At 50.8% G+C, this 18,186-nt stretch overlaps 1 protein-coding gene across 12 annotated transcripts in view; it reads right to left on the bottom strand.

Annotated features, from left to right (window-relative positions):
* Positions 1–514: 514 nt before the first annotated feature.
* Positions 515–18,186, bottom strand: part of RALGPS1 (Ral GEF with PH domain and SH3 binding motif 1) — a 275,161-nt gene continuing 257,489 nt past the window's right edge. For 3 of the 12 annotated variants that reach the window (XM_040482345.1, XM_040482346.1, XM_040482347.1), the window contains 5 exons: positions 14,791–14,874; positions 13,342–13,447; positions 12,288–12,380; positions 11,992–12,097; positions 7,186–9,225 (listed from right to left, as the gene is read on the bottom strand). In XM_040482345.1, the coding sequence (XP_040338279.1) occupies positions 9,062–9,225; positions 11,992–12,097; positions 12,288–12,380; positions 13,342–13,447; positions 14,791–14,874 (553 nt within the window). In that variant the 3' untranslated portion in view covers positions 7,186–9,061. Of the gene's footprint in view, positions 5,138–7,179; positions 9,226–11,991; positions 12,098–12,287; positions 12,381–13,341; positions 13,448–14,790; positions 14,875–18,186 lie in introns of those variants that run through there. The other 9 variants (XM_040482350.1, XM_040482355.1, XM_040482351.1 and 6 more) reach the window with 7 other exon arrangements.

Here is an 18,186-nt window from a genome sequence, read left to right as displayed (position 1 = left end):
CCCCCCCCCCCCGAGACCCCACTTTGGTCCTCCCACGTGTTTCCATGAGACAGGCTTGCAAGACAGCCCCCCTTTTCTTAAGCAAGCTACGGGGGGCTTCTGGTTTTTGCCTAATATCCTAAACTCCCCCTTATGTATCTTTTCAGACCTGGATCCCATTACCTCCCCAAAATCCTTCGCTCAGTGAGACTGGGTTGGCTGCTTTTCCCAACTTCATCCTGCTCCTTCTCCTTCTCCTTTCTGTCTTCCTGCCTCCCCCGTCCTCCATGTGTTCAGCAATCTCTGAAATGAATCCCCAAATGCCCCTGTCCCCTCCCCAGATCCTCCACCTTCCTCTCTCTGTGTGCCCAAAGCACTGACTCTGCCCTTTCCTGAGGGCACTGCTCCCATATATTATTCACGTTCTAGTAACCTCTGAGCAGGGCTCTGAGTGCCCCAGACCTCCTTCGTGTCTGTATCTGGCAACAGCAATGGTTTGCTAAGTGAATGCGCGTGATTAATAAATTGAGCAGTGTTCATTGGAAAACACATTTAATTTCAAAGTAAACAAAGATGTTTGTACATTAAAGTATTTAATTAGTGAAACAATTATTATCAGTGTAACAAGCTGAAAAATACAGCAACTTGATACAAGACTGAGGTAACAAAATACTTCACCAGAAATCTAAAGAATCCCACAGGGGGCTGATGTTCAGTGGTTATTGCGGGTGAGACAATTCACAAGAATTAGAGAAAGTCCTTACACAACTGCATGCAGGGGTTCCGCTGGGGGGAAAGAAAAGAAAAAAGACAGCCCAGGAGAGTGCAACAGATTTAACAAGAAACGAATTAAAATGTAGAAACTGATTTTCAACTTACTTTGCAGGATACATAAGAAATTGAAAACTACTCTCTACGCAACATTTTGAATGCTAATTGAAAAACCATGCATTTTGGCACGAAATTTATTAAAGATCATACCATACTAATAAATTAATTACTAATATTTCATTACTGAATGGTCACAGTCGTTCAGAAATGAAAAAAAAAAGAGATTAATGATTAGAGAACAGACAGATGACCCATCACGTGCTGCTGCAAAAAGGGATTTGGGGGCTGCACACAGTATACACACACTTGTGCAACACGGGACTCCAACGTGGTCCGTGGTACAAGTTCTCAACGCCCAAAAAATGCAGCTCTCGCTCATGCTGTACTTGCATCTAACCGTGAAATTTAAAACCAAAAAGCCTCTGAAGTAAATACTGTGAATATTCCGACCCTTCTCTCTCATTCCACCTCAAGAGTCCTCGGCATGCCCAACCGTAGCCCTGTGCCTGGGTGTTCTGCGCCAACCAGCCTCTAGGACGACGACTCCATCTAGTTCTCGTTGCAACTGAACTCGCAGAGCAAGAGGCTGTCCAGTCCGTTGAGCATTTGGAAACCTTTCTGGAGGAATCTGCGCAGGGTGTTCAACCCAGTGTTAGGAGAGAGGCAGGGTCTTGCCAGAGGAGATGCCATGTTGAGGATTATTTGTTCGTTGAGTGGTCAGCTCCGCGAGGGCAAGGATTGGGTCTGCTTGTTCTCAGCCATTTACAGTATATCCCTGGTAGAGCCTGGCACACAGGAAGCACTCACTAGAGATGTGAGTGAATGAATGAATGAACGAATGAGTGGTTTTGTGCAGAGAATGTTATTTCAAAGAGATTCTTGTAGTTTTTTTTGTTTTTTTTTTTTTTTTTAATACATGAAATCACCCAACACGTCAGTACGATGTAGGGCTGATTGAAGTCATTTATGAAGTCACACAAAATAAGCTAGATTGTGTTTTTAGCGATGTTCACCTTGTTATGAGCATCAGTAATGTGGGTGTAGAGCTGTAGACCCCACCTGTGGTATGAAATCAGACCTCCCTTGCGAAAGGCTTCCCATTTTCATGGATTGTTTTCCACCTGTAAAATGGCATCCTGAAAGATACACATCTTGGGCTTGGGAGGTGGGAGAGGAAGATAATGAAAGAAATACTGGCCATCTTGGTAAGGAAAATAATGCTTTATAAATTCAGTTGGCAAGAGAGTGGGTTCTTTCCTAAACAGAATGCCTTCAAGTATCTTCCGCTTTAGGTTCCACAAATGGGTGGTGTATGGGCTTCTTCAGGGAAAGAAAGGGAGGCCACACTCTCTCACTGGGCACACTCAGAATATTATGTCTCCTGCTCTCCACTGAATCAATCCTCCATGAAGCATTTCAGTTGTTAGAATGCACTTGGCTGACCTTGAGTTGTAAGACACATTCCAACCGAGAGGGGCGAAAATTATTCCCAGGGAGAGGTAGATGAGCTGTTCTTGGGGCATTGTAATGCTACCAACTACCTATTCCACAATTTGTAGAAAGCATTCTGCAATTTTCATTCTGGGGTGCCATGATCTATTTGCTCAAAAAAAAAAAAAAAAAACCTCAGCACATGCACGTAAGACATATCACCTTCAATGGTTTCACAAACATTTGTGCATTATGGACAGTCAAGAAGCAAAAACTAGAAACGTTTCCCTCCAGGGTGAGAATCCACCCATGGATTTCTTCCTTTTGGGGTTTGTGCCTGGTCTCTTCTGTCCCAGCCTAAGGACCTTCTCACCTGCTGCTTGAGAGACAAACCAATGCTGAGAAGACAATCTGCACTTACGTGTTTGGCCCCGTGCCCCTGCCGGGAGAGCCCAGGCACCTTTCAGCCTGTCTCCAGGACTTTTCTGGTATGTTCAAGGTTCTTACCAGTTCTGAAGGCCTTTGCCAACAAGGTCTAAGCAGATTCTTCAAGAATCCAAGCTAAGAATGTTTCTAGGAGGGGATGTGGGATCCGTCTCAATGGGTGAGAAGACATTTGGAAAACAGTTACAATTGTGCTATTTCAAATTCAGCTCAGAAGGAAACATTTGTGAGAGAGGAAGAAATTTTATAAAGCGCAGAAAATGATCTGACTTAGTGGAGCCTGAAATTCTGAGTGTTTTGGATTGACATCTGTAGCATTTCATGTGAGAAGAGCCAGGACAGTTGAAGAGTGGAGAAACCCAAGGAAAGTCCGTGGCTGATTTTCCAGTCTTAACGCTTCCATCCAAACTTAAGACTTAAAAAATATTAACCGGTAGAAGCAGATTCAATGTAGGTTAAAGCGTTGACCTGAATGGTTCTAGTGAGAGGTGTTGGAGTGTTTGGTGTTTTCTTTCAGCCTCTAGATGCTAATCTGAGTAGTCATTGGTATGAATTAGGTGTGCGCATCCGGACCCCGTCTGTGTGCCGGTGGGCGGAGCGCTCACAGCTAAGGTTGGACGGCACCAATTTACCATCTGGAGTCTCTCCCGGCACAGAAGTATTCAAGACTTTGCTCCAAAGAAGGGCTAGTTACTGAGCACACTAAGGCTCAACCATAAAATAAGACGCTGATGGCAACTACTTTCCTCACCGATTCATTAGAATTTTCAGAAAAGTTGTCACCATTTGGTCAAAAGACAGTGGTGGGTCCTTTGGTAGTTTTTAAATTTACCAACACTGTTTACTGGGTAAGATGTTGTTTTGAAGCATCTCGCCCAGAAACTCTTAAGGGTGGTTTGATGTCTGGTCAGTGTGAGCTCTGAAACCATGATAGCAACGAGGACCCAGGGAATTCAGAAAACCATTTCAGGGTTTCCTTCTCAGAATTTGGACACCCAGATTAGGGAAGGGGAGAGAGAAGCTCTGGTGATAAAGCTACCGTAAATAAAGCTAACTTTCATTCATTATTTTGAATAAAAATGTATTTGTGCAAAATAAAAGTCACTAAAAAGACAAACAGTGACAGATAAAAGGACATTGTTCATGTGAAGAGCTCTTAACTGAATGCAAAGCTGGGACCATTCACTCCCCAGGGCTTTGCTCTCTGGTCACCATAATCATCGACAATTGTGCCCTTGGACTTGGATGTGGAGAACTTGCTGGTGACTGCGTTTGGGGGCAAGATTGGGGGGAGCTTAAGGCCTCAGTGTCACTCAGCTCCCCAGTGTAACCAGGAATCCCAGCGGGCCCCGCCCTGGCAGTAGATGATGGGAGCAAAGCCTTGGCCTGCGGGGAGAGGCTGGTGCACAGGGGCTTCTGCGCAGCCGTTCTCTGTGAGCATGGCGGCCTCCGAGTGCTTCTGAGGAAGCTGGGAGAAAGTGTCACAATTTCCCCCTCTGGCACGGTCCAGGGGTGAGAAGACAAGGGCTTTCAGACCCTGCAGGAGAGGGGTGGGAGGAAGCGAGCAGGCCAGCCCAGTCCACAGTCCTAAAGCCGGGTCCTGTCTCAGAAGAGCCAACAGCAACAAGGCCGGGAGGGGACCCGGGGGCCCAGACAGCAGGCCTTCCAGATGAATAGCACCCATAGGAACAGAAAACAAGACACAATTTAAGGCATTGTTTGTTTACAGTAAAAGAATGCAAGGGACCCTTAACATAGGAATCTGGGCTCTCACTCTGACCTTCCTCGGTGGACAAGGCTATCACGTAAGGTGAAAGCAGGGCCTCAAAGCGAATGAAGGGTGTGATGTCACACGTCTTGTGCCAAAATGCATGTTTCTTGAAGAGTTCACACTCACTCGCACACGTACACGGCACACACACGCAGAGGACGCTTGGGGGGTTGTACAAAATCTGAGGCAGCCCTGTGGGCGAGCGACCCCGTGCACTTGGGGTATAAAAAGCCAACTCCATAGTCTGTTCCTTCTCTCTGGCCCCTCATGCAGGTGAACTCTGTCCACTCTTGTCCGGGAGGAAGCACGGGGGACCCAACGTGGGCCGGATGCTCTCTGATCGAAGCAGCAGTTGGTGGACGGACAAGGGCCCAGAGAGGGAGGGTGGGGTGCACAGTCTGGGGCCCAGCCACGGCCCTGCGGGGTGGCGCTGAAGGATGAGTGTCATGAGAGTCGCTGGGGATTGGTGTAGGTGGACACTGCACTGGCAGAGCCCGCTGGACCGTGAGGCCGCAGGCCGAGTCCCCGTGAGTCCAGCTGTGAGTCACCCAGCACCCTGGCCAAAAGCCCGTGCCCAGGACATGCACTTCGCCACCAGTCCCAGGCTGGGCTCCCAGAAGCCTCTGAAGTCACGCCAAGTCCTGCAGAGACTTATTCAAATGACATAAGGTTTGCAGGTACCTAGAAGAGAAAGCTCACCTCTTGTCAAAGTTCCAACCTTTTGGAAGGGGACAGGGGGTGCCCCTAAGGGAAGGGATCAGGTCCTTCCCAGTTAGTCTGTGAATGAGCAGGTCAGGTGGGGAAGAGGGCCTGGCAGGAATAATGGCCACTGTTTGTTAAGTGGCCACTGTGTACCAGGCGCTTAACATCAACACGCCCTTCCAGTCTTCACAGCACCCCTTGAGGCAGGTTCTGGAAGTGTCCCCATTACACAAATGAGGGCCCTGAGGCTGAGAGAGGGAAAGCCCACAGCGAGTAAACGACAGGCTAAGGCACCAGAGCCCCTGCTCTCAATCACTATCCTGGCATCAAAATAAAACTTTGCTTGGAGCCGAGAGGAGACAAATCCTGCAGGAATGGGCGTATGCCTCTGGAAGGGACAGCAGTGGGCCGGTGTGGGTCGTGAGGGCACGGCAGGAATTGACAAGTGGAAGCACCAGGAGGAGTAGTCGGGATGCCGGGACCCCTAAGACCTTCCCATGGCTGTGTCCCCAGAACACGATCCCAGCTCCCTTTGCTGGGGAGACCACCAGCTCAAGGTCAGGGTGTTTCCCTGTCCCTTCAAATCCGCCCCCAGCCCCAGGCCCCCCAACCTAGCAACTGCCACGGGGTTCCAGGAAATTTGAGGAGAAGCAATTTCATCAAAAACAAATCCATCTTGGTATCAATTTGGTCAAAGTGATGAATTGGAAAAAAATGCATCTCCCTGCACCAGAAGAGAGTTATAAGAACGGTCACAGCAGCACTGTTCAAAATAGCAAAAAGCAGGAAATCATCCCTGGGATCACTGCCAGCAGAATTAATAAAAAAAATATCACTACAAATAAATGAATGACAGCAACACACATTGACACAGATGAATCTCAGGAACACACTGTAGGAGAAGAGCAAGTCACAGAAGAAAATATCTAGTTACGGTTCTATTTATAAAAATGTTTTAAAAAATGTAACCCAGACAATACGTTGAGGAATCAAATACACGTGCCAGCATTTTAAAGACACAGTAAATAAATCGGCAAGTGGTTATGGGGTGCAGGCAGACAGAAAGGAGACTGAAGTAGGAAAAGGCCCCTGGGCGAGGGAAGTGTTCCGAGGCCCCAGGAGGTCCTGCCTTTAGGTTGGCTGGGTGGGCAGGTACTTGGGTGCTTGTTGTATAGCTGTGGTTTACACCTTACACATACGTTATAAGTCAGGTGTAAGTGTATTCAGTGTTAGTACAAACAATTGTAAGAAACGCAAGGCCACAAAAGAGAAAACCAATTTTAGTCACTGAGATCTCCCATGGGAGTAGATGCCTTTCTGTGATGGCTTTCACTGGAGCCTCCTGGACGCCATCACACGGATGTGCTGGGCGTCACTGAATCCTCTGCTGTGGAGTATTTAGCTGTTGCCAATTTTTTATGATCACAGCATAGAGCGGGGATATGAGGTTGAAAGTAAACTCAAAATAAAAGGGGAAAAAAGTAGAAGAAAATAAAAGATCCCCATCCCCTAGGTCTAAAAATTGGACAAAAATACTTAAAAGTTGCAAAACCTTTTGCCACGTCACGCTGCATTTGCCATACACGAAATCCTGTTTGTCCTTTTAACCAAACACCTGCTCTGACAAATGGGTTGGACCCAGTTCCCTGCTATCTGCCCTGGAGTCGCTGCCATCCTCAGAGGTGTCCCCTCCCCGGCCCACAGAAGGGACAATGGGCTCTTGCTCGGGGCAAGCATCTTGGCTCCCCCTGAGGTGCCTAAGCCGTTGCCACCGGGCAGATGCCAAGGCCGGGTTTCTCTCCCCTGCCCCGCCCTCCTGGTGGCCCACCTCCGGGCAGGCAGTCCCTGGCCACCACGGCCTCTTGCTCACAGGTCACAGGGCCACGTGTGCGTGGCAGGTGAGCTCCTGTGCTCTGTTCTCTTAGGACGGCACTCGGGAGCTCACAAGGGGCCCCAGACACACACGGTGTGACTAGTTTGGAAAAGGTCAGGGTGCTCGTCCTCTCTTCATGTGACCTGAGGCCTTGTTCACTGGGGGTCACCTTCAGGTGACTACCAAAAACAAAACAAAACAAAAAAACCCTGGCCTTCCCATCGTGGAGACAAGCAATTACCTTTGTTTAGTGTAAAAAAATATACATAAGCACTCCAGATACCACGGAATTCTGGTTTCTTGTATATCATTTTAGAAATTTTATATGCAGACACAAACATACATATTATAAATATGTTTATGTATTTTAATACAAATAAGATCATCCTTGCATGTTTTACACTTCGCTTAAAATTTTTTTTTTTTTTTACGTAATCTCTACACCTCACCTGGGGCTCGAACTCATGACCCTGAGATCAAGAGTCTGTTCTATGGACTGAGCCAGCCAGGTGCCCCTGTACTTTGCCTTCTACTTCCGTCTTGGAGCCCCTTTCAGGGGCTCCTCCTTCTAATTGCTAGAAGAACAGATTCCCTCCTTCTAATTGCTATCAGGTGGTGGACAATAGGGATTTACTGACGGTCACAGAGGTTTCCAGTTCTATCAAGGACAATGCTGCAGTGAACATTCTTACCCACACGCATGTGTGAGTGTGTCAGTGGGGCAAATTCCCAGCAGGCAGATAGGTGAGTTGGGGGACTCAAATGCAATTTATTTTGAGCTTTCCTCGAAGTGGTACCTCAAGTTTTCCCCTTGTCGGTCTTTCCTACTGTTTTAGTTTGTCGAGAACTTTCTGCTAATTCTGCTTTCTCGCTTCCCATCATCTATAATCTGACCAGCTTGTCGCATATGTTCTATCTCACGTTACAGATGAAAATCCTGAAGGGGACCAAACTGAGACCTCCTTCTGGTTTTCGAGAAAACTGTGCTGTCACCAGCATCCTCCTGGACCCAAATGCCTGGCGTGAAATAGCCTTTGCTGACCCCAACCCACCCCAGACCTCAGAGCCGGTGCCTCCCAGCTGCTACCCACCGGAAGCTGCCACAGCCCACTCCACACTCTGGTGCTTGCTCTGTCCCCACACTGAGAGGCATCCACTCCCCAGTGCCCTCTTCTGGCCGATCCCTGGGGAGCACGGAGAGGGAGGCCTCCGGGCAGGAGTACCAATCCTGCCACCAGTGGCCAAATGCTGCCCACTGACTCCTGGGGGCAGGAAGCCCCAGCCTGCCCCTTCGGGTGCTGAGGGTTGGGGAGCCAGGCCTCCCAGAAGCCTGACAGTCAAGGCCGTGCTTCCAGACCTTTAGTTCAACTGCAGGAGGCTGAGCAAGCCGGGGGCCCTCTGGGAAGTGCGAGGCGGGATAGCTCAGGCAGAGAGTATAGACTTTGGTGTCAGGCAGACCAGGGTTAGATCTTGCTAACTGTGGGACCTTAAACGAGTATCTGCCACTTTCTGAGCCTCAGTGTCCTCAGCATAAAATGGAGACAGTAAGAGAACCTACCTCAACGAGTGTTGGAAGGATTTGGGTCAAATCCTGCAGGTAAAGCATTTCCCATAATGCCTGGTCCTGGGCGGGGTGCAGACCAGAGGCCCCCTGGCTCCAATACATTGAGCAGCGGCCATGGTTAGCTCTCAGTATTAGCTAGTATTATTATTCCTAAGGGCTGTGGGGCAGGGAGGCCCTTTCATCAGTCTGGAGTATTCCCATGAATCAACTTTTGTGAGGGGGATGGTCTAAATAGATGCTATATCGTGATCCTTGGGGCGACATCACCCCTGCCACCTAACTGTGCCCAATGGATGTTTCCCACTTCCTTTAGTGGGAAAGACACAGGGACCAGATTCAAAGTTCTGGTCTGGAGCCAGGCTTAGTCCTAAGCTGAGCAGACGGTGTCCTGTCTCACGGAAAAAGGCTTTTCAAAAGAGGGTGTCTGGGAGCAGCGCTAACAGGCCCTGAGGGAAGGAGGGAGCTCTTATTTTCTATGGACCCTTAGTCCCAAGGGAAAGGATATTTCATGTGACAAGCAGGGTTTTGGTGACTTTACCTGAGGCCTGTTGCTTTTACATGCATCATCCAAATGCTTGTGCCACAGTATTGCATGAAACCGGGAACCAGTCTGGAACTTGTAAACATTGCCTGACGGGCAGAGAAACTATTGGTTAGGAAGAGGGAGGGCACCTGGGAGGGTCTGCCCGTGGCTAGGGCATGAAGATAAACGTGAACATAGGTTAACTAAACCAAGGAAGGTCAGGAGCAGCCCAGGGCAAGCTTGGGGCTGGCAGAGGCAGAACTTCTGGTGCCTCTGGGCCCTCTCTCTGGACCAGGGCTCTTAACCATTTTGGGGGTCACGGTGCATTTGGCTCTGGTGAAGTCTGTGGCCCCTTCTCAGGATAATGCTTTCAAATGCATAAAAGAAAATACAAAGGATATCAATACCACTGGAATACAGTTATCAAACTACCAAACAACGTGAGTGACACAGATATACCTGGGTTTCTCTATTAACCCACCAATAATAAGACCCAGGGGCAGGTCTGACACGGTACTGTAATTCCAGAGAGATGAGTAGAACTGCCACTCTGAGAAATCTGCAATAATATGTGATAGGAAAACATCTGTGGTTTTTCTTGCAGATAAAATCACAGATGTTGTGAACGTTCTCGTAGTCTAATGCTCGTAAATAAAGGCGTGAGAGGCCACAGAAAACCAAGATGTAATTTTTTCCCCACTCAAGTTCACAGATCCTTTGGATTTATCCACAGACCCTGGCCACCCTCTGTGTCATACTGCCCTCTGCTTGGGGACAGTGCTTTCCTGGGGGCTAAGGCCCAAGAGTGGCCTGTGGTCCCTGTGGCCATATGGTCCTTAAGTCAGGCTCATGTAGGCACACAGCCTTTACTTCCTCAAGAAACCTCTTCTAATCCAGGCCCAGGGCCTTGAGGAAGAAATTCCCGTGGTAACCAGCCTGGGATGCCCTCTGATGTGTGTCTAACTGTGTGTGGATTCAGTTGCTCAGACCTGGAGCAGAGAACTTGGCTCCTCTCTCCTCTGCCCCCTGGGCCCCTTGAGGTTGGTGCTCCTTTACTGCCCAGCTAATGACATTAGAACCCTGCCAGTCACGGTGTGGTCTGTCTCCTGCAGCAGCTGTTACCTGGGAGCTTGTTAGATATACAGAAACTTGGCCTCCACCCCAGATCCGCTGAATCCAAATCTGAATTTTAACAAGATCCTCAGGTGCTTTTTAAGTACACGAACTTTGCACTAGAACATTCCTGTGAGGATGTGAAGATGCTCGGAGACTTTATAATCCCAGCGACTTTGCCTGGCTATAGAACCCAACACCCAGGCATTTCAGGGTTTTGTCAGGTGACGTGCGCCACCAGGAAGATTAGCATGGCCCATTCTGTTTTTTTTTGTTTTGTTTTTGTTTCTTTTGAGTATAGTTGACACAAAATGGTACATTAGTTTAAGCTGTACAACAAAGCGCTTCAACGAGTTTATACATTATGCTGTGCTCACCACAGTGTAGTTGTTAGCTATCACCACACAACACTATTAAAATATCATTGACTATATTCCTTATGTTGTGCTTTTATTCCTGGGACTTATTCATTCCATAACTGGAAGCCTGTGTCTCCCACTCCCCTTCACCCATTTTGACAACCCCTTACCCCTCTCTCCCCTCTGGCACCCATCAGTTCATCCTCTGTATTTATAGGTTTCTGCTGATTCTGATTCTGCTTTTTTTCCTTCTAGATTCCACATATGAGTGAAATCATATGGTATTTGTCTTTCTCAGTCTGATTTATTTCACTTAGCATAATACTCTTTCGGTCCATCCATGTTGTCACAAATGGCATGATCTCATCCTTTTTTATGGCTGCATAATATTTTTATGGTGTGTGTGTGTGTGTGTGTGTGTGTGTGTGTGTGTGTGTGTGAATGACACCTTCTTTATCCATCTATCAAAGGACACTTAGGTTGCTTCCATATCTTGGCTATTGTAAATAATGCAATAAACTTTAAACATAGGGGTGAATTTCTTTTTGAATTAGTATCTTCATTTTCTTTGGGTAAATACCCAGTAATGGAATTATTGGATCATATGGTATTTCTATTTTTAATTTTTTGAGGAACCTCCGTACTGTTTTCCACAGTGGCTGTACCCTTTCACATTCCCATCAGCAGTGCACAAATGTTCCCTTTTCTCCACATCCTTGCCAATACTTGTTATTTCTTGTCTTTTTTATTTTAGCCATTTGACTGGTGTGAGGTGATATCTCACTGTGGTTCTGATTTCCGTTTCGTTCAGAGCGTGGCCTATTCTGAATGTCCAGTGCAGGCAGCGCTCCTGGACAAGATGGCGCCCAGAACCTCTCCTTCTACCCAACATGGTCATGGAGGAGGGGTGGAACCAGGAGGGAAATGGAAGATGGACAGACAAGGTAAAGTTGGGGCTTTTGTAAAAAGGCTCTTCTCAGATTTGGCCTTGGACTAGGATATTGTGAGAGTCTCACAGCACCGGTGATGTCAGGGGCATCCCTGAAATCTTCCAAGACCTAAGACCCTCCCAGCCACGTGGTCCCTGCCTCATGCAGCGTTATATTATTTATTCCAAGACCCCGAGGCCACAGCTCCAAAGGTGACGGGCCCCAGTAGCCACAGGTGAGGCCACAAAAGGGTTCCTGAAGCCACATGCCATGCCCACTGCTCACTGAACACACTGACTGCGATCTAAGCAGTTTTTTCATGGACTAGTGAGGGGACCCTCTGATCACAACCTAAAGCAAAGGGAAAGCAGCAGCCCCCAAAGTTCCTACTGTTTCAAAATATACATTTAGTAGGAGAGGAAAACAGGGTAGAGAGAAATGGTGGGCACCCGGCGCCGGGCCCGCTGCCTACCTTTGTCAGGGTTATTCAGCTGGAAGATATCGGGGTGCTCGGGGTCATCAGGAAGCTGCACCATCCAGCCCACAACGGAGACCTTTTTGCCGGGTGTGGATTTATACTGGGGAAGAACAACAGCGTAACCAGGAGGCCCACGCCCTCTATTCCCCCGCATCGTCTCCCCCAGGAAGGCTGGGGGGCCCGGCGAGGTTCCTTCCCACCCCTGCCACCTCCCCTGCCTCCCTCCGCCCCTCCTCTGCAGGTCATACTGCATGAAGTCCCAGCATGGAAAGTCCTTTCATGGGACTTACGTGTTTTCTGTCCGTGCCCCGCAAGGACTTGGCTCCGTAGTACAGGAGAGTGGATCCCGAGAGGATGACCCAGTACCTGGTCCACGAGGAAAGCTACAGAGGAAGGGGAGGCAGAGTGACACCCCAGCAAGTAGTGGGGAAGTCCCCCCTCCCTGTCTGATTACAGACCCAGCCCCGTGGGTGGAAGGGTGCCCCCCCCCCCCCGCCTCAAGCCAATGCCAGTGCTGGCTTCCCCTCCTCACCTCTTCCCTGGCCACTCACCCACTAATGTCACTTCCACCCAGGGCCTAGAGGAGGGAGACCCTCCCCATCCGTGCCTCCGAACTCCTCAGCCCTAAGTCCTACCTCCCCTCTCTGGCTCCTTTACTCAGAGAGCCTTTCATTTCCTAGCTTGTTTAAGGCTTGTTAAGAGCCAAGGCTTAATTCCTACGTATTGAGGTAACTTGGGCCCAAGGATATCCTGGGGAAAAATATTTTTATTTTTTACTTTTAAAACATTTTTATTTTTTTAAATGTTTATTTGCTTTTGAAGGGGGGAGGGGCAGAGAGAGGGAGACAGAGGGTCTGAAGCGGACTCCGCGCTGACAGCAGAGAACATGATGTGGGGGCTCGAACTCAGAACTGTGAGATCATGACCTGAGCCGAAGTCGGAGGCTTAACTGATAGAGCCACCCAGGCGCCCCAGGGAAAAACATTTTTAAAACCCAGACATGCTCAGCCATCGCCCAGCAGAACCATGATACCCGCACTGGGGTGCTCTGGCTGAGATGGAATGCCAATGCTGTGCTGACCCTCTCGAGGGCAGTACCAACCTAACTCCAGGGCTCTGCCAGCTTCCACTTGCCCTCATCACAGCCCTGGCTCACCGCACGCTCACTGTGTGCACGGCCATGCATGTGACCTTCTTGTCCTCTAGGACACAGACGCTATTTTATCCCAATTTACACATATGGGAACTGAGGCCCTTGCCCACTCAGTGGCACAGCCAGGGCTGGAGCCCGGGGCCCTCACCGATGCCCCAGCCGCCTCCGGATGGAGGGCTGTCTGCACTTACCGCGGGCTTCCGTCCTTCCTTGAGCAGAGTTTTCCTCCTCAGAGGACCCTCCATGGTGGGCACGGCGGCTGAGCTCCCCAGCGTACAGATGCACGGGCCCGTGGGGCTGAGGGGAGACCACCAGTCAGACGCCGCCCTGCAGGAGCTGGGGTCAGGCACCCTCTCCCTCCCACGTCCCCACTGCAGAGTCCCTGATCCTGTGCCAGGCCAGAAACTCAACGCTGTCGAGAAAAGGCCAGGGAGGGGCCCCTGAGGCCGAGGGCAGCTTGAAGGAAGAGGGGCCAGGGCGGCCACAGCCGCAAACTTTCACCTCCCTTGTCTTTCTGAGCCTGCAAGGCCCGAGGCTTGGTGACCGAGCTCCCTATAACCCAGGCCCCAGCAGCACCCGCCACCCTGTCCTGAGCTCTGGGGTGGCTTCCTCCTGCCTTGCCCCTGTGCTCCCACCTTTCTCTGGGGCCTATGCAGCCCCTCCTTGTGTGGGCAGGAGCCTGGAGGAGCAGTGGGGGAGGTGGGCGTGGAGTGAGGAGCGGGGAGGAGGACAGCTGACCAGCCCTGCACCTTTGCCTCAGGGCTCCCTTCTCCCCCAGGGCCGCAGGGTTTCAGGCGCCACCTACAGGTGAAGGCCGCCAAGTGCAGCTCTGGCCGGGACCTGTCCCCTGGGCTTCACACGCTGGCTTCACTCACTGGGCAGGCGCCTCCCATGGGCCTCTCCCTCAACTTGGCGCCTTTCCTCAAGCTGCTTTTTCTCCACGTGCGTGTGAATGGCACCGCCGTCCACCTGGCGGCTTGAACCAGGGACCTGGGGTGTTTCTCCACTTTCCCCTCCACCGCTGCAACCTACTGAATCCCAAGGATGCCCGGATCCCAAGTCCTACATATGCCTGACTACCCCTCTCAGTCACCTTGCCCGCCCCCCCACCTCAGGCCAACTTGGCTCTTCCCTTGGACAACTGCCCGATGCTCTGCCCCGGCCTCCCTGCGGCCCCTCCTGCCTTCCTCCTGCACCCTCTCCAGCTCTCCATGCCTCTGGCCAGGATGACCTGGTCATGCCACAGTCTGTCACCTCCCCCCGACCCTGCTCGGTCCCACCTCTCCAACCTCATCTCCACCCCTCCCCCTCTCATTTCTGACAACACTGACTCTCCTTCATTTGCTTCGGCTTGGGGCACTCTTATTATCGCTACACCTCCCCTCCCTGTATTTGCTTAATTCCTATCACTCTTCCAGTCGTTTCTCCAGAGAGCCCTTCCTTGCTCCATCCCACCTCCACTCTGGGACCATCAGTCATCCGGGATTATCTGTTAGGCCTGTTTCTCCTGTGGCAGCGGCCTCCTGGGCCAAGGCAGAGGCCACGTCTGTCCCATGAGCAACCTCTAGCACAGTGTGTGGCCTCCAACGAGCAGCCTAGAGCTGTTCGTCAAATAACCGAACACACCAATCAATGAATACCTGTAGACGCAGCTCCGGGTCCGGGGAGAATTCCGAACTGGAACGCGCCAGTTGGGCCCCAGGGTGGCATAGAGACGTCCCCTGCTTCAGAGGAAAAGGGTGGACTTTTAGCAATAGCCCGGAACAACCAGATACTCTGAGGAAGCGAGGGTATCTCGGACCCTGCGGTCATTAGCTCGGGAAGCTTCAACCTCAACTCTTCCCACACCTCCTCCATCATGCTACAGGCACATCTGGGGCACATTCAGGGCCAGTTCCCAAGGCTCCAGGTGATTCTTTCCTTAACTTTCTAATTAAATGTTTACCCCTCTTCCAGTGGCAGGGGGTGACTAAAATCAGGGCACACCCACTTACCCAATGTGAAGCTGACATATTTAACAGAAAAAAGCAGGAAAGCCCAAATGTTCCATGGCTAATCCAGCGAAAACGGCGCACACAGTGACAGAATTGTGGGCAGTCTTGCACGTTGGGCCTGGGGGGGGGGCCTGGAATCTCTCTGTGGGCTACCCCTCCGGCTTCTCAGTTCCTCTCCCTCCTGGAGTCCCCAGCAGGGAGCCTTTGCAGAGGAAGGTGCAGTTTCCAGAGTAAGCAGGGAGCTTAACCTATTTGGGGGGAGGCTTCCATTTTTCTTCTCTTCATCTTTTCCTCTTTCAGCAGAATGACTTCTTGTATCCACTTGGTCCTCAACCTTCTCACCCCTGCAGCATGGTCTCTCCCTGGGCTGTAGCATTCCTTGCCCATTGGCTAAACAATGATGTAACCCAATTTATAGTCAAACGGGGTGAAGACTTCCTTTTCAAATATTCTCTCTATTCTCTACTGCCCGTCCTCGGTTGCCGCGTGCTGCCCCACAGCTCTGGACACCTGGGGGTGGCGTGGGACATCGTCATTCATTCCAGCAGGTGCGTCATACCGTAAGTGAGCTCCAGTTCCTCCAAGAGAGGGTGTCGTTGTTCGCTGCCCCTCCGTCCTCCGCTTGAGAAGGACCTGTTCTTGAGGAGCATCTTGAGTCTGCTGTGCAGAGGCCCAAGTTCAGGGCTCGTGGGAGTCTGAGGCCTTCTAGGTCAACTGCTCTGGGACCCTGCTCCTTCTGCCCAACAGCTACTCCTCTTCAGGAGGTAAAGAGCCACAACATGTGCTTGGCCCCTCAAGTCCTCAAATGCAATGGATCTCAGCCTTTCCCCACCACCCCTTGGTGACAGATGATGGTCAGAGGCTGACCCCACCCCTGCCCCCGCCATGAACTGTGGCACAGAGGCGGCCCTGGCATGCCCAACTCCCAGCCCACAGACCGACGGTTTCCTCCCTCTCTTCCATTCAAAAAGAGGCTTGCAATGCAGTGAGTGAGCGACATTACAGGTCATGATGAATCTGCTCTCACTTATGAAAAGCTTCAGTACTTTCACCGTTATTGGGAACACTACTGCGTACCTCACAGCTGGGTGTGGCACCGTGACATGTTACCACCCCGTGCTTAAGCGGGCTGCTGGGAGGGCTCGCTACGGGCTGCCTCCAGGGTTGCTTTCTTCCACAGCCACCACCAGAGATTTCTTATGAATTGGGGCAGAGTGTGACAGTGAACCTTTCTGCGATGACATTCCTTGTGCGAGGAAGACGTCTCCTTGCTTGATCTGGAACCCTGCTCTCAACCACCACCTGTCTGGAGTTGGAGATGGAGCCTCCCTTTCCAGAGCTGGGTCCTCTGGCCTCTTCTTCTCCACCTTTCATCTTGTGGGTCTTTTTGCCCTGGTACCCGAAGAAAACGTGTGATGACAGCAGGCTGTCCCCAGTGACTGGCAGTTCCACCAACAGGGGGTGTGGCTGCCACTGCTACCTTCCCTCTGTCGTGCTCTCCTTTCTGAGACTGTCCATGGCTGCACACTCAATAGATGTCTGTAGGACTGACGCTTGTTGACGGAGACCCTTAAACCAACATCTTCCAACCAGCCTAGCCTTGTAAGCAACCTTTCTTCACATTCTTTCTAAGGGCGCGGGGTGCCCCCTGGTGCACTGGACTGGTGGGGGAGTGTGGGGGCACGGAGATCACTAGTGAGTGGGGGCTCATATGTGCAAGGCTGTTACACTCACCATCTCACTGGAGCTTTATTTAAGTTAAGCACATTATCTTCCCCAGAATAGGGAAACTGAGGCTCAGTGATGTGAAGACACTTGGCCGAGGCCTGAGCCTAATAAACCAGGACTGGACCCTGTTCTGTCTGGTTGTATAGCCGAAGCTCTTCCCACACCTTTCAGGGTCACAGGGAGGCCCAGATGTCACGTGTCGGGGCTCTGCCACAGGCACTGGCTCTGCGTGTGGAACTGGCACCATGTGGGTGGCTTCTGGGTGCTCTCCCAGAGGTACCCCTCCGTGTAGGTCTCTGCCACAGCTCACACTGATCGGGCTTTGTCGGTGTCCATGAGACTGGGCGGCCACAACAGTCTTAGGCCCTAGATCTCCTTGGGTAGGACCCTTCCCAGGCCCCTCGTCCCTTGGTCTCCGCGCTGGAGTAACCTTCTGGTGGTTTTGGCTGATGGGCACGGAAGGGCAATTGCTTACCACGAGACACGCCGCTCCTCCCAACTCTGTGAAGGGTGCTATTCCCACCGTGACTTAAGTGAGGAACCTGAGGCTCAAGGAAGTGAAGCCACTCATCCCACCCCACTGGCCTGTCATTAGGGATTTAGGGATGGAGATGCAAATATTAACAAAGGGAGTCTGGCTTTCTGGTATGAGTAGACAGCTTATGTCAGCCAAGCTCCTCCAAGTGGGGGAAGTCAGAGTCTGCTTCCCTGGAGCCTGGGGGAGTGACCCTGGCCTTGAAGGGCAGTATAATGGTGAATTTTCTTCAAGGCCAGCTTTTAGAATAGTTAGGGTTGTGGTGGCCACCCTTCCTCCCAAGATGAGCCCCGTACGCTGGAGTGGGGGTTGTGACAGTTGGGTGATTCTGGTCAGGCCCAGACAGGCTAAAATCAGCACAGAGGAGCTAGGATCTTCAGCCATTGGAACCAATCTGATCACTGCCCTGCTTTGAGATTTGTTATTTTGAATGTTCAGGGACAGAAATGCAGAATGAATGAGCATTGTATCTGGTGAACTCAGAAATCAGGGAATTTCTTGGACTGACATGGCTCCCACTCCAGAACCACAGACAACTTTCCTGGCATGATGCTGGAGCAGAATGTGGCTAAATGGAATGTATTCCAGGAAAGCCATTTTACAGTCTCCTCTGAGGGGTGGATCTTGGGTAGTGGTGGGGAGGAGGGATGCAGGAAGCAACCCTACTCACGGGAAGTCTGGTCTGGGGAAGATGTAGGATGACAACCAAATAAAACACTTCAGTCCCAAGTGGTGTGCAAGATGATGATGATGATGATGATGATGATGATGATGATGAT

This window comes from Herpailurus yagouaroundi, unplaced genomic scaffold, assembly GCF_014898765.1.
Source record: "Herpailurus yagouaroundi ecotype Mexico unplaced genomic scaffold, PumYag 160, whole genome shotgun sequence".
NCBI lineage: Eukaryota > Metazoa > Chordata > Mammalia > Carnivora > Felidae > Herpailurus > Herpailurus yagouaroundi.
The sequence above is the reverse complement of the archived record's forward strand: the minus strand, read 5'-3'. Positions and strand labels throughout refer to the sequence as shown.